The sequence below is a fragment of the Macadamia integrifolia genome, chromosome 6 (genome assembly GCF_013358625.1).
Source record: "Macadamia integrifolia cultivar HAES 741 chromosome 6, SCU_Mint_v3, whole genome shotgun sequence".
In the NCBI taxonomy this organism is placed as follows: domain Eukaryota; kingdom Viridiplantae; phylum Streptophyta; class Magnoliopsida; order Proteales; family Proteaceae; genus Macadamia; species Macadamia integrifolia.
Genome location: NC_056562.1, coordinates 37,165,482 through 37,178,866, shown reverse-complemented (window position 1 = coordinate 37,178,866; position 13,385 = coordinate 37,165,482). Strand labels below are relative to the sequence as shown.

The 13,385-nt window shown below is 38.7% G+C and overlaps 1 protein-coding gene across 1 annotated transcript; it reads right to left on the bottom strand.

Annotated features, from left to right (window-relative positions):
• Positions 1-564: 564 nt before the first annotated feature.
• On the bottom strand, positions 565-9,470 carry LOC122081953 (DEAD-box ATP-dependent RNA helicase 31-like). Its single transcript, XM_042649388.1, has 10 exons — positions 7,967-9,470; positions 7,144-7,250; positions 4,695-4,750; positions 4,340-4,564; positions 3,513-3,719; positions 3,340-3,426; positions 3,144-3,239; positions 2,461-2,676; positions 1,751-1,933; positions 565-1,134 (listed from the first exon to the last, which is right to left on the bottom strand). The coding sequence occupies exons 1-10, from the start codon at positions 9,169-9,171 to the stop codon at positions 907-909; spliced, it is 2,610 nt and encodes an 869-aa protein (XP_042505322.1). The 5' UTR covers positions 9,172-9,470; the 3' UTR covers positions 565-906.
• Positions 9,471-13,385: the final 3,915 nt, after the last annotated feature.

The window sequence follows — 13,385 nt, the reverse complement described above, 5'->3', positions numbered from 1 at the left end:
GGTTATATTTCATCTCTTCAACAAGTTTAGTAATGAGCATAACATCCCTATTTTTCCGATGGAGAGAAGAACCTATGATTAGCTTTTCGGGAAATTTCCAAACGAACAATTTCAACAAAATCTTTCAATTTCTTATTTGCCTCGATCAGACAGGAATACCCTGGTTTAAATTAAAAAAATCATTTTTAACTGTTTTGCCCACTGTCTGTACCGATCCAATTCCTCAAACCATGGTCACCGATACCTGTTTTTAAAACCCTTGTACTACTGCACACCAGACTAATTTACCATATTCCCCAGACAAAAGAAACACCTTTCTTACCACCTCACCCTATTCCCATTTCCCACCCACTTAAATCTCTCTCCGTCACCTTATTCCAACTGTGTATTACCACACTCGTTATCTTAAAAGCAATTCACAAAACAATAGATGAGATCTGCAGACTTTATATAAAGAGATACATTCAGCTCTTCAAAGTTTTTAACAACTTCGGATCAGATCTGTTGAGTTTCAACACATGGTGATATTACTCTATTCAACAATAATATAATGGCGAAGAGAAATGTAGAAACTTGGTGTTCTTCCAAAAAGAAACAATTGTAGCATAGATATTGATCTCCCTCAACTGCAATCCAAGAGAATGAGGGGAGAAGAAAATATCATTGAACTTGATGAACAAGTAACATAGAAAGCAAAAACAAGGACCAATCTATGCAAGAAATTGAAGCATCAATGAAAATACTATGTTCTGAAATGTGAAAAGAAGGCCAGCGCACCATTGTGACATCTCACTAATTACTGGAGAAAATTAGCATATATAATAAGTTAGCCTTGACTCGGATTAACTCGCCAGTAACTCTCCCGAGTCATAATTTTCTTGACATGGGTGTGTCAAGTCCACAAAACTATTTAGTGCGAAGACCAGGGACATTTCTGAGACCCATTTTTCCAAGGATCATTTTCGGTATAGCTGGAGGGTTGTCAAGCCCCATACTCCTGCTGAACTCATTAGCAAGCTCCACAAGGCGGCACTTGTCCCGCCCCACATTCTTACTAGAATTGTAGTAGCCAAGCCATGCTTGGTATGCTGCTTCTTTGTTCTTCATCTCTACTTGAGATAGCGCCCTTTCAACCTGTTCACATAATAGTCCAAAGACAAATCAAAATCAGTTCCAAGGTCTACTGAAGAGTAATAGTTCTGATGCTCACTTGGATGGGTCTATGGAATCATAATGTGCCACATTCTACTGTTCAGTGAATTTGACCACCAGTTCTGTGGTTTTCATTTTAGGACTCGCTAATTTTCTCCTGGCAGTCTAATGAATGTAGTAACCTTACAAAGTAATGATCACACGTTCATCCATATTTTTGACCAGGTGATCTCAGCCATGACCCTTCACATGGTAGGTCATGATTTTCTTTTACAGGATATTGGTCTCAGAATGGAATGAGTGCTCCCAGATGATCCCAGAGAAACCACGTGCAACCTAAGATAGCTCGTAGCAAAGGCAATTAGGCCTATAACATGTTCAAGCAGACCATCACCCTATGAGTACCTCTTGCCTTCCATTAACTTCAAAAAACATTGAAATATGTAAAGACAACTCCACGCTTTATCATTTCCAATTTGCCAGGCTAAGTGGTGAAACAATTTTAAACAACCCCCCCCCCAAAAAAAAAAAAGACGTAGTTATAACATTTGATAATTTAAAAAAAAAATTAAGGGGAAGTAGAAACCCAAGTACTCACTTTCTTCATTGCATCTGGGTCAATTGAAGGTGTTGAAGCCTTTTCTATTGGCAAATCCTTAACACTGGATAAGAAGGAATCCTCCCAAGGTGCCAGCAACAAGATGCCCTGCCCTTCTTTCCCTCTACGGCCAGTTCTACCCAGTCGATGAATATACTGTTCTCTATCAGATGGCAGGCCGAGCTGTAATTACAACCAATGGTTAAAGTGGAAGATACAGAATAGAAACAACGTATATCAACAATACTAACAAATGGACCAAAAGAAATCATGTCAGCTCCAATACATATCTAAAATTGATTAAACATCAAAGTTATCACTAATTCAAGAAAATTTTCCATAAAAGTTGTAACAGATCCTCCAGCTAAAGTAGAAGGTGCTACGAGTTGTTCTAGAGGATGACGAACTTCCAGTGCAAGGTCATTCTCTAGCTTCTTTGTCAAACTAATGTGGTATATACCCACATTACCATCTCCCACCGAACTTGTCAATTCAATTTCTGCAACTTCATAATAGAATTTAATATGTATTACAAGTTCTTTTTTACTCAGGGGAGTGGGATCCCTGGGGGTCTTGAATTTATGTATGCACTACATTTAAGCTTTGGCGTACAGAAATTATATGTTAATAGTATATAACTCCAGAATAGACTAAAATACATAATTAAGGATTTCCAATTTTGTAGTGCAGAGAGATTAACAAGATGCTACCTGTACAACGAGTGTAACATCTGGATAATCAACTCCACGTGCAGATACATCAGAGGTCACAAGAATAAGACCTTTTGACTTCCGAAATTCATCAGATATCCTGGTTCTGTAACTCTGTGGCTTTCTTGAATGGATTTCCCGTACATTCAAGTTCAATTCAGAAAGAAGGTTGGCGACAAGTCTGGTGACCATTGCAGTTGTGCAGAACACTAGAACCTGCAATTTATGAGTATGAATCAGGGATAGAAAGCATATGCTTGGCAGGATCATCATACAAAGAACCACGGTTCGAAATTCGGTTGAAATACCAAAAATTCAATGAAATATTTCACTTTCGACACATGTCAAAGAGAAAATGGCTCGATGCCATTTCGGTGGTATATTTCAGTATTGACCAGCGACAACATCGAAATCTTAAACGTTGCAGAGAACTACACAACTTGTCATATGACAAACGATACTGAATTAAGGATTAGTTTAGTTCCAGGAGAAGAATAATCATAAAATTAACATTTTGTTATGACCAGACAAACCATTGCCTCTTCAAAAACTTTGAAAATGTTTTGCTTTTAACTTGCCCAATCATTATCATAAACACAAGGAAGAAAAGTAGATGGAGGGGTGAACCATCACAAATGCCTAATCCAAAATTCCAGAAAATAGTATTTGAAACTGATGCATACCTTATACTCGGAATCCTCAGAAATATGCTCTTTGAGAAGAAGATATAGTAGAGAGAACTGTTTGTCTAGCGAAGCAATTAGACGCATCTGCCTCACCTGAAACAACACCAAAGTTCAACATTTGTGACATCAATTAATTTCTAAATAATTATCACAAAAGTGGAATGGGGGATGAATAAATGAAAGAAGTGCCCACCTGTGAGTGCGTCTCTTCACTACCCTCTTCCACTGTGCTAATAAACTCATGGTCTCTTTTTAATGCAATATGACAGATTTGACGGACCTGCAAAAAAGCATTAAACAGACCATAAGATCTTATAATAAAACTACAAGACATGTTGCAATGTGGCAATAAAGAGGAAATGGAACCTCTTCTGGGACAGTAGCTGAAAACAGAAGTGTTTGGCGTTGCTTTGGAACAGCACCAATGATTCTCTCAATGTCTTTTCGAAATCCCATATCCAATAGATGGTCAGCTTCATCAAGGATGAGTACTTTTACTCCCATCAGCCGAGTTGCAAATCCAGCAGTATTCTCAACATGATCTTTTAGCCTTCCAGGAGTGGCTACTAGAATCTGTGGGTTGCATGAATATGAAAATTAAATTAGCAAGATTATACACCCTAGTTCATGATAGTGGTCACTTTGAGAGAGAGAGAGAGAGAGAGAGAGAGTCATACAAGTTACTGGTGGGAAAGACTCAAATTTGGTAACAGAACAACCATTTAATATTTTACATTCCCCTGTGTTAACTTGGGTGATTTTTCAAATAGATCGGCTGATTTTGCCGATCCACCAAGTCAAAGACCAGTCTAAATAGAGTAATAGACAGAGTTGATGGAACAAGTCAACCAAATGCTTGACTGACCCTGAGGCTTGAGTGGATCAGCCAATTCCCAATACTCAAAATTATAATTAGAATCCCTCATTACATGCGGTATATTTGGAGAATTACAACTTTGCATCCGATGCATTCTACCAAATAGTCTTACTATCTGATCAATTAGCCTTTTATCCAGGTGCTATCTTTCTTAAGTTTGATTGTCCACTAAAGCAAGACCTTGAATGGTTAGGATCAATGATTCTCCCCAGATTTTTCACTTACTTGGTTTCTTATATAGTTCAAAGGGCTACCCAGGTACAGTACAGACCAACAATGTGGATATAAATTTCCTTTTCACACAATGGTAGCTCACCTGACAAGGGTTTGCTTGCATGCGTTTCTGTTCTAGAGCAAGCCTTGTGCCTCCAATTACAACCTGTACACCAATTGAAGGGTGATACTTCAACAGGGTCTTAGCCTCTACAGCAGCTTGACTTGCAAGCTCTCGAGTTGGGCATATAACAAGCACAAAGATTGGGGGTCTCTTTTGATCACGATCAACAGGAGGTGATTTCACAACAACTTCGATCGCAGGGAGCTGAAATCAAAAACTCAAAAGTAAGCGTGGGGAACCTTCTTGCATCTCTAAAACGAGGCCAATTAAACAACAAACTGTTCATTTAACATCCCAACATGTGCCCTTAAAAAACCCAAAATGCGTGCTTTACCAGAAATGCTACAGTTTTGCCTGTGCCTGTCTTTGCCTTGGCCAGAACATCCTTGCCTGGAGTAAAAAATTGATCACAGTGAACATTGTCATCACTCTGAACTATTGAGTAGAAGAGATAGCGTGACATTAAATAAATAACATGGGTGAAGCAGAAAAAGAACACTAAAAATAATAATTTCATGCGGGTTTGTGATGAAATCAGTCTCATAAAATTAAGGTGATCCCTCTCCTTTCCCCTCTAAAGCAAAGTAATTATCCCCTTTACATGCCTATACCATGCAGCCTTTAAGCAGGAAACCCCACTCATTCATTTTCAATTCCATACTTTACTCGATAACAGAATCTGTAACGTATTCAATTCATCATTCATTTTCAATTCCATACTTTATTCGATAACAGAATCTGTAACGTATTCAATTCATCACTGAAACTCTAGAGTCACTGGCATAACATAACCAGGATCTTGTTCACTGGCTTCCTCAAGACCCAAATCGATCCTTTCTTTAGGCTCACATATGGCCTTCAATCTTACTAGTAATAATTAGAGGATAAAATGCATCATAGTTAACTCTTTCCATCAGATTATTGTTTTTTATAGTCCCAATTTCAGAACCACACATCATAGTTTGTCTTCTAGCCATTCTAAAGACTCATCTTCTTTTTATTTCCCCTTTTTTAACCGATGAATAGCCGTAAACTTTTATTGATTTGAAAAAAAAAAATGCAAGGATCACCTATCATACAATCATAGTTGTCAAGGCATCGCCTAGCATCTAGTCACCTCGTTGGTATCACCTAGCATCCACGCCCCTCCAACACCTTGGGACTAGACGCCGTAACAACTATGTATATAATGACAACATAAAGTTACACCAGATCTCACACATCCCCTAATCAGACAAGAAAAAGGAATTCCCCAAACTCCAACTCGGCCTCAAACACCTTGTCCCCCCCCCCCCCCAAAAAAAAAAAGACATGTATTAGATGACCTTGGCTTCCAGCCAAACAAGCAGTTCACCTGTGAAGCAAGGAACTTTATGTGCCTAAGAACATGTGCAAATCTCCAAGGACCCTCGGCATTTGAAGCTACCCATGCGATGATGCTCGCTGATTCTCCTTCCACCATTATGCTACCAAATCCATAAATAAAGCATAATCCAATCCCTAGATCTAATGACTCCTGCCACCCCAAATGATTCTCAATCTTCCAAAGACAACCCATCTAAGTTATAGCATCCCAAACACCCCCAAAAAAAAAATCTCTTTAAAGTAGTTCAGCGATAGTATAACGTGCTACATTCACCTTTACACTCTTTATCACAACTGACTCTGAAGAAAGCTCATCATGAAACAGATGTGCATTTCTTTCCTCCCATATACTCCACTTTCCCACCAATAACTGCTGGAATTGGGATTTTGGGCATAAAGATTCCACTTACCTATGAAAAGCGGGTCTAACCCTTGGGATATAGTAATACATCTAAGAAATTATTCTATCGAAGGGAGACTGTAGCACTCGCACCAAATTTTCTTAAGCTCAATTTGTATGCCATTGGATCACATAATAAACCAGAATTTGAATTACATTCCCATCTTCTACAAATAATTCTATGGACAATACTGTCCTCAACATCTACCTCTTTATCGAATTCCAAGCAAGAATGGCAATGATTCTTCATGTATCCCTTGCCACCAATTACACTTTTAATCCAATTTTCTTAACAAGTTCAGGTTCTGAAGCATTACGTATGTTTCTAGCTGCAGTATCCACCACCAAACAAATCTCGCCAATCAAAAACTATGTAATTTGCAGACATTTCCTCTGGAACCCTCCTTGTACATAAACAATTTAAGCATCCATAGAACACCAAATACATCACAAACCCACCAATACTATAGCCCTCGCACCAAATTTTCTTAAGCTCAATTTGTATGTCAGTGGGTCACATAATAAACCAGAATTTGAATTACATCCCCATCTTCTATTAATTATTCTACCAACAATATCATCCTCAAAATCTACCATCTACTAGATGTGGACCTGTTGTAACATTAGGCAACTGACCACAAACCGAACTTGACCTGTTATAACTGCTAGTGTGTGGAATTACAATTCACTGGTTGTGAATAGCATGGTTCTAAAACTTGGATTGGTATTGGCCTTGACCGATCCAATCCCGATACACAGGTACATCCCCAAGGGTAAAAACGTAATAAAAACTGATTTTTTTTTTTTTTGTGAATAATAAAAACTGAAAAGCAGGGGTAAATCTGTCCAATCCAGGCCGATCCAGATTGGTATTGGATTAGTATTGGCCTTGATTGATCCCAAGTTTTAGAACCTTGGTGAATAGTCATAATTCAGTAGCAAATCTCTACAGCCATCAGCCAAAAAATTAACAATTTCTTTTACTAGAAGGTTATGATCCGTGCTTAAAGAAATCAACCTTTCAAAATGACAGGGAGAGTTGCCTCCTGCACCATAGTCATTCGCTCATATCCTGCATCCTTTATTCCTTTTAATGACATGGGGGAGAGGGAACACTGATCAAATCTACACATACACAAAATAAATCAAACATTTAGCTAACAAATATAAGAAAGCAAAGAGCAAAGGCCATTAATTTTCAATGTGTTCTAAAAATTTAAAACCTTAGTTATTCGAACTATAATTTTAACTCCGAGGAGTTTTACATGTTTTCTATTTTGAGTGAGGAATATGAAAGTGCGGGTGGAGCACGTCATCCTTTTCATCTGCTATAGAGGCAAAACTGTGCCATGATGATTTTGAACTCTAAACGGGTCTAAAGATCATGATAGAGATCTTTTACATCAAATATTGACCAAAATGGATTAACTAAACCATCCGATGGGAAGTGGGAAAACTTCTCTTAGCCCATATTTCGTGTGACCCAAGGAATATGAGGGGTTGAAAAATTAGGACCATCTACTGCAGTACACAAATAGCATTTTCTATGAAGAAGTTTAATTATAGCATCACTATGTTTTTCCCGTTGCAGTTGGAGTCTAGTGGAATCACTATATTTTTCCCATTGCAGTTTCGAGTCTCGCTAATAAAGTAAACAAAGGTTAGGCCAAAGTCATCATAGCATCAGATATCCAATGTTTACACGCATAAACTTAACATCCAAAATTAGAGGACAATATTGACTTGTATTATCAATGATCTCAAAAGGCTCCAATCTGCAAATCCAAATGAATTTGAATGTTCAGTATGACAGCCTAACATGTGTGGCTTTGATAACTTACCTAGTCTGGCTCAGGTGAGAGTCAGTTTTCCCGGTTGTACTCCTAGGCACTGTCTGCACATTAACTTCTTTATCATCATCTTCCTCACTATCTTCTCCACTTAGTAATGCTCCAATACTGTGTCTCAAATCCTCAACCTCGTCCTCGTCCTCGTCCTCATCCTCATCCTCATCCTCAGACGTTTCAACAGCTTGCTTTGAACCTCTTCCCCCACTCTTCAAGTTTGCATCCCTGCGTTCCTTACCAAAACTCAAATTAGAGTCTCTTCCACCTCTTTTTGCTTGAGAAGAAACAGCCCCTCGAAATTCACGGTCCCTCTTACTCGGATAAAATTCTTCACGCTCGTCCTCTTCTTCCTCTGTTTCACTACTAATTAGTCTCTTGGAACGAGACCCCGTCAGGCCACGGAAACTACTCTGATTCCTAACTGGGAAATCATCGGAAAAACTGTCTCTCTGCCTCTTTGAAGCCGGAACTCCGCTTCTCCCACCTCTTTGGTTCTTCGTGGGTGACCGGAAAGAAGTTTCTTCACGCTTGTCCTCTTCCCCCTCTGTTCCACTACTAATTAGTCTCTTGGAACGAGACCCCATCAGGCTACGGGAACTGCTCCGATCCCTAGTGGCGAAATCACCCGAAACACCGTCTCTCCGCATCCTTGAAGACTGAATTCCACCTCTTCCACCTCTCCCGCCTCTCCCACCTCTCGTGGAGGAAAATGAATCCCTACCCCTACTCGTATCCCTATCATTATCCCTACCTCCTCTACCCCTATTCCTATCCATATCTGCATCATCGTCACTCTCACAACTGCTCAACCGAACACGTATAGAATCAGTCTTCAATTCACTAACCCAATCACTAAGCTCGGCTTCATCCTCGACCAGACTCTTTGCCTGCCCGACTCTCCCACCAATACTCCCAGCCTGAAATCTCCCCCTCTCCACGCCACGACTGCGCGAAAAATCCGAACCCCGACGAGCAGAAGAACTAACACCATTCCGAGGACTGAAAGAGCGGCTTGAAAACCTCCGAGTTTTAAATGGGTCACCCTGCATAGCGTACTTCAACTTAAAGGGAAAAGCTCGAGTAAGAATGGATATTCGGTGACACGATTGAAAGGTTGCGCGCTCGAGTCGCATGGAGGATAAACCGCGGGTGGAGACAGAAACGTTGAGCAGGCGAAGAGGAAGAAGCTGACCAGGCATAGTACAGTTGAGACAAGTAAAGGGAGATGAGGAAAACCTAACTGATTCGCCAGAAAAGATGAATTTAGCTTCAATGGAGTTTGGTGCGGCGGTAATGGGTAGCTTTCAATTTCGATAATCGAACGCAGGGACCAAATTCAAGAATGAGTCTTGCAGAGGCTGAGGCTCACCAGTCAGACCGGATAACCATTAAGGAGAAGAGTAACAGGGTAAGAGGGTAAGAGGGTAAGAGGGTAAGAGGAAGTCATATCAGCTAGGGTTTTAGAGAGGCTTTAGGTTGCAACGTTAATGAGAAATGAGGAGGTTTAAACGTTTAATCATCTTTTCACTCCAAGGGCTTTTGGCCGTCTAATGTTAGGATTTTTCCTTCACTTATTTCTTAAACTTCTTAGGGTTCGTAGCGCGCCATTCGCGCCATAAGGTAAATTACACTTTAGGACCTTTCCTTAAGTGTCCAGAGTCCAGACTCCGGAGTCCGGACTCCAGAGTTTCAAGAAATTTATTTATTATTTCTTTTATTTTTTTGACAATTCCTTTCAAAGGCCGGTGGGCCAACTTCCCAAATCAAGAAAGGGCGGGCCAGCCGGGGAAAGAACAAAGTGGGAGATGGGAGATGGGAGAGGGGAGAGGGGTGTGATCAAAATCCTCTGTTTTTCTCATTCCTGTTTTTTCTTATTTTGCTACCTGCAGAACACGACACATGGACAACAGAGGATCCAACGGTCAAGGTTGGGTGAGGATTATTACATCCGTTACGTTGGTCTTAAAGTTGTCCACGTGTCGTGTTCTACAGGTAGCAAAACAAGGAAAAACAAGGATGCGAAAAACAGAGGATTATTTTCCGGGGGGGGAAACAGGGATGAGAAAAGCAAGCAATTCTTAACCAATTGCGTTATGCAATTGTTGATAATTACATTTAAATTATTTTAGGGCCCGTTTGATAAAGTTTCTGTTGTTTCTGTTTCAAGAAATGACAGAAATATAAATTTTCGTTTCTAGAAACATAAATGGAATTGAAGGTGTTTGATAAGTTATGCTTTTAGAAATCGATAGTAACCAATGAAAGAATGGTCACAAGTCGTTTCCAGAAACGGCGAAGCAAGTTGAACTTGTTTCGCCTAAGTCGTTTCTTAAACCATCAATAAGTGACATTTTCTATTTCTATTTCTGAAAATAAGTGAAACGAAACAGTTTTATCAAACGCTTTTTACTCCGTTTCTGTTGTTTCTGGAAACAGAAACGGCAGAAACGCGTTTCTTGAAACATTATCAAACGGGTCCTTAATGTTTCAATACTATATTCTAAAATTTAATCATGCCTTTGATAGTGAAGGGGAAAAAAAAATTAAAGAGATGATAGAGTATAATGTTTTAACATTTAAAAAAAAATTAAAAATTGGGTAGAATTAACATTTAAATGTTTGATTAAGAGAATAATATTCTCTATGGATGAGCATAGCCTTTGGCACAATTTGCCACTCTGCTCTTCATGTGAAATGATTTATATGGACAAAGGAAAGAGACAAACTATGGAGGTTGCTGGTGAATTACACCCATCAATAAGTCATGGAGAAAACAAAGTCTTTTGATAAACTCGGAACAATTCAGTCAGAATTGATCAGGAATTGATAAGAATTGACCCAAATATATCCTAATCCTGATTTTTGGATCTTACCAAAAAAATATCCTAGTTTTTGGAAAGAATTTCAACTGATTCAATCTCAATTTTTTAAACCCTGATAGTCATTATCCAAGGCATAGTTGGTCACATATGCTTCTTTATCATCTTCTTTTAGGGTGTGCGGACTGGGATTGAAGATGCCTTTGCACCCATTTTTGGCGCTTCAAAACCTCGGGTATGATATTTCCCCAAAGTTGAGAAGAATTAAATTAAAATAAAAATATATTAGAATTGGTTTCAATCTTAACCTATATTGATACTAATACAGATAGGGTATATCTCATCAAATTGGATGGTTTTGCCTTCAATTTATATTACGATTTTATTTTTTAAATAAATTTACCCTTAGGCTGTGTTTGGTAGCAATAGAAGAAAAGAAAAGAAAAGAAAAGACAAGAAAAAGAACCTAGGAAAGAGAAGAAAAAGAGAAGAATATAAAAAAATGAAATGATAAGATAAGAAAAAAATGTGTATATGTTTGACTACCATTAGAAGAAAAGGAAAAAAAAATTGTATTTTCTTGTGTTTTTTACAATAATATTTTTTTAACATAAAAGAGGAAACTTCACCTTTTCTAAGGTGAATTTTGAAATTTAAAAAAAAAAAATCTCTTAATTCAGGACATGCCAAGGACGATAACAATTTTTAAGCCAAAAAAATAATATAATTTTTGTACGTTTTTTTTCTTCTCTGTTTTTTTTCTTCTCTTACCTACCAAACACAGCGTTTCAAATTGTTCCACATTCTATCGATAGTAGAAATTGCCTTAGACACATCCCATCTGATGTCCTTTTCTAAAAATTTTTACCTTTCATTTATTATTTCAAAGATGAAAGTAATACTTATTTTTTATTTTTTTTTAAAAAAAAAATCTCCAGCCAAAGCAAGGTTCATAAACCAGGAACAATCATGAAATTGGTCAAGACCAATATCATTTCGATATTGAGTTAAATCGGCCTAGATCGAACTGTATTGGACATATTTGTACGTAAGTTCGTTTCCCTATCTTGAAAGAGAGAAGGGATAAACAATGGAGAAAAAGTAGGGATTGGGAGAGAGAAAGTAGGAATTTGTTTTAGCTTAATAGAGGAAGCTGACCTCCTTCTCGCTAGAGAAATAATAGGGATAAAACATTCTACTCACTTCATTTAGATAATAAGATTTAAAGAAGGATTTACAATCGTTACACAAAACTCTCACGTAAAACTAGCAAGTATCCCACGACTCTACAACCACTTAAATTTAACTCCTAACTACATGTAACTATTAACTCTTACAACTACTTACCCACCTTCCACTCTATCACCATCCTACATGTGTGACAACCACCCATGTGCACATAACAACTCTCTCCTCCTTAAAGAATGGGCTTGTCCTCAATGCCCTAATCAGAATTCATCATTTCATCATCACAGGCCTCAAGTAAAAACAATTTTTTACATCGATGTTCTGGAACAAATTTCTCATTACAGTTATAGCACAAACCCTTCACATGCCTCTCTTGCATTTCAGCTTGTGACACCCGTTGAACTGGAAGAGTGGGACTCCATGTATGGCATAAGAGTCCCTCTCACATTTGATATTGAGGCACTTTGCCATTGTGAGAAATTGCGAGTCCCATACAACATAGCTAGTCCAATGGCAACTGATAAGGTATTGGGTCGACCTGCTTGGACGTCGGCCCTGATGCTCTCTTTTAACCCGCTAACGAAGAGGCTGACTATGTGCTCAAGAGAGAGCTCCCAAACCTTGATTGGTAGTCTCGGATAGAACCAGTTTGTTGGAACTTCGCTAATTCTCCTAAGAAGTCTTGATACTGAGTGGGACCAAAGCGAGTGTGTAGCCATTCACAAAAATTATGCCATATGGTGCTACCAACCTCTTGCTTGTAGAGTTGGTACCAACATTGAGCATCGCCTTCCAAATGGAATGATGCTAAGGTCACATTTTCTTCCTCAGGCGTTTGATGAAAAGAGAAGAATTGTTCGGCTTGGCACGACCAACGGGTGGTATCTTCATCTCCATCATATCGAGGGAAATCCAGCTTCACCAATCGTGGAGTGAACGATTGTTGTGTCGTTGTAGTGCACTAGGGTAGTCCTTGGAACGTAGATCGTTCTCCAACGTCGGGATTTTGCATAGATGCCCTTGATTGTGCTTCTTGCTCCACGTTAATATGTGTTGGTGAGCTAGTCATCACCCTTTCGAACAACTCATTGATCTTGGCAAAGAGTTGGTCATTGAGTTCGTTTCCCTAGCTTGCAAGAGAGAAGGGATAAACAATGGAGAAAAAGTAGAGATTGGGGGAGAGAAAGTAGGAATTTGGTTTAGCTTAATAGAGGAAACTGACCTATTTCTCGTTAGAGAAATAATAAGGATAAAACATTCTACCCACTTCATTTAGATAATAATATTTAAAGAAGTATTTACAACCGTTACACAGCACAACTCCCATGTAAAACCACCATCCCATTATCCCATGACTCCAGACCCACTTAAATTCAACTCCTAACTACATGTTTTGTTTTTTTTTT

Bases quoted from the DNA above. Each gene is read 5' to 3' on its own strand.
- LOC122081953 (XM_042649388.1), bottom strand. From the start codon at position 9,171: ATGCCTGGTCAGCTTCTTCCTCTTCGCCTGCTCAACGTTTCTGTCTCC. The intron at 7,251-7,966 runs GTAAGTTATCAA...GTGTATGTGTAG, and splicing joins TCTCACCTGAGCCAGACTAG to ATTTGATCAGTGTTCCCTCT. The intron at 3,720-4,339 runs GTGAGCTACCAT...TGCAACCCACAG, and splicing joins TGCAAGCAAACCCTTGTCAG to ATTCTAGTAGCCACTCCTGG.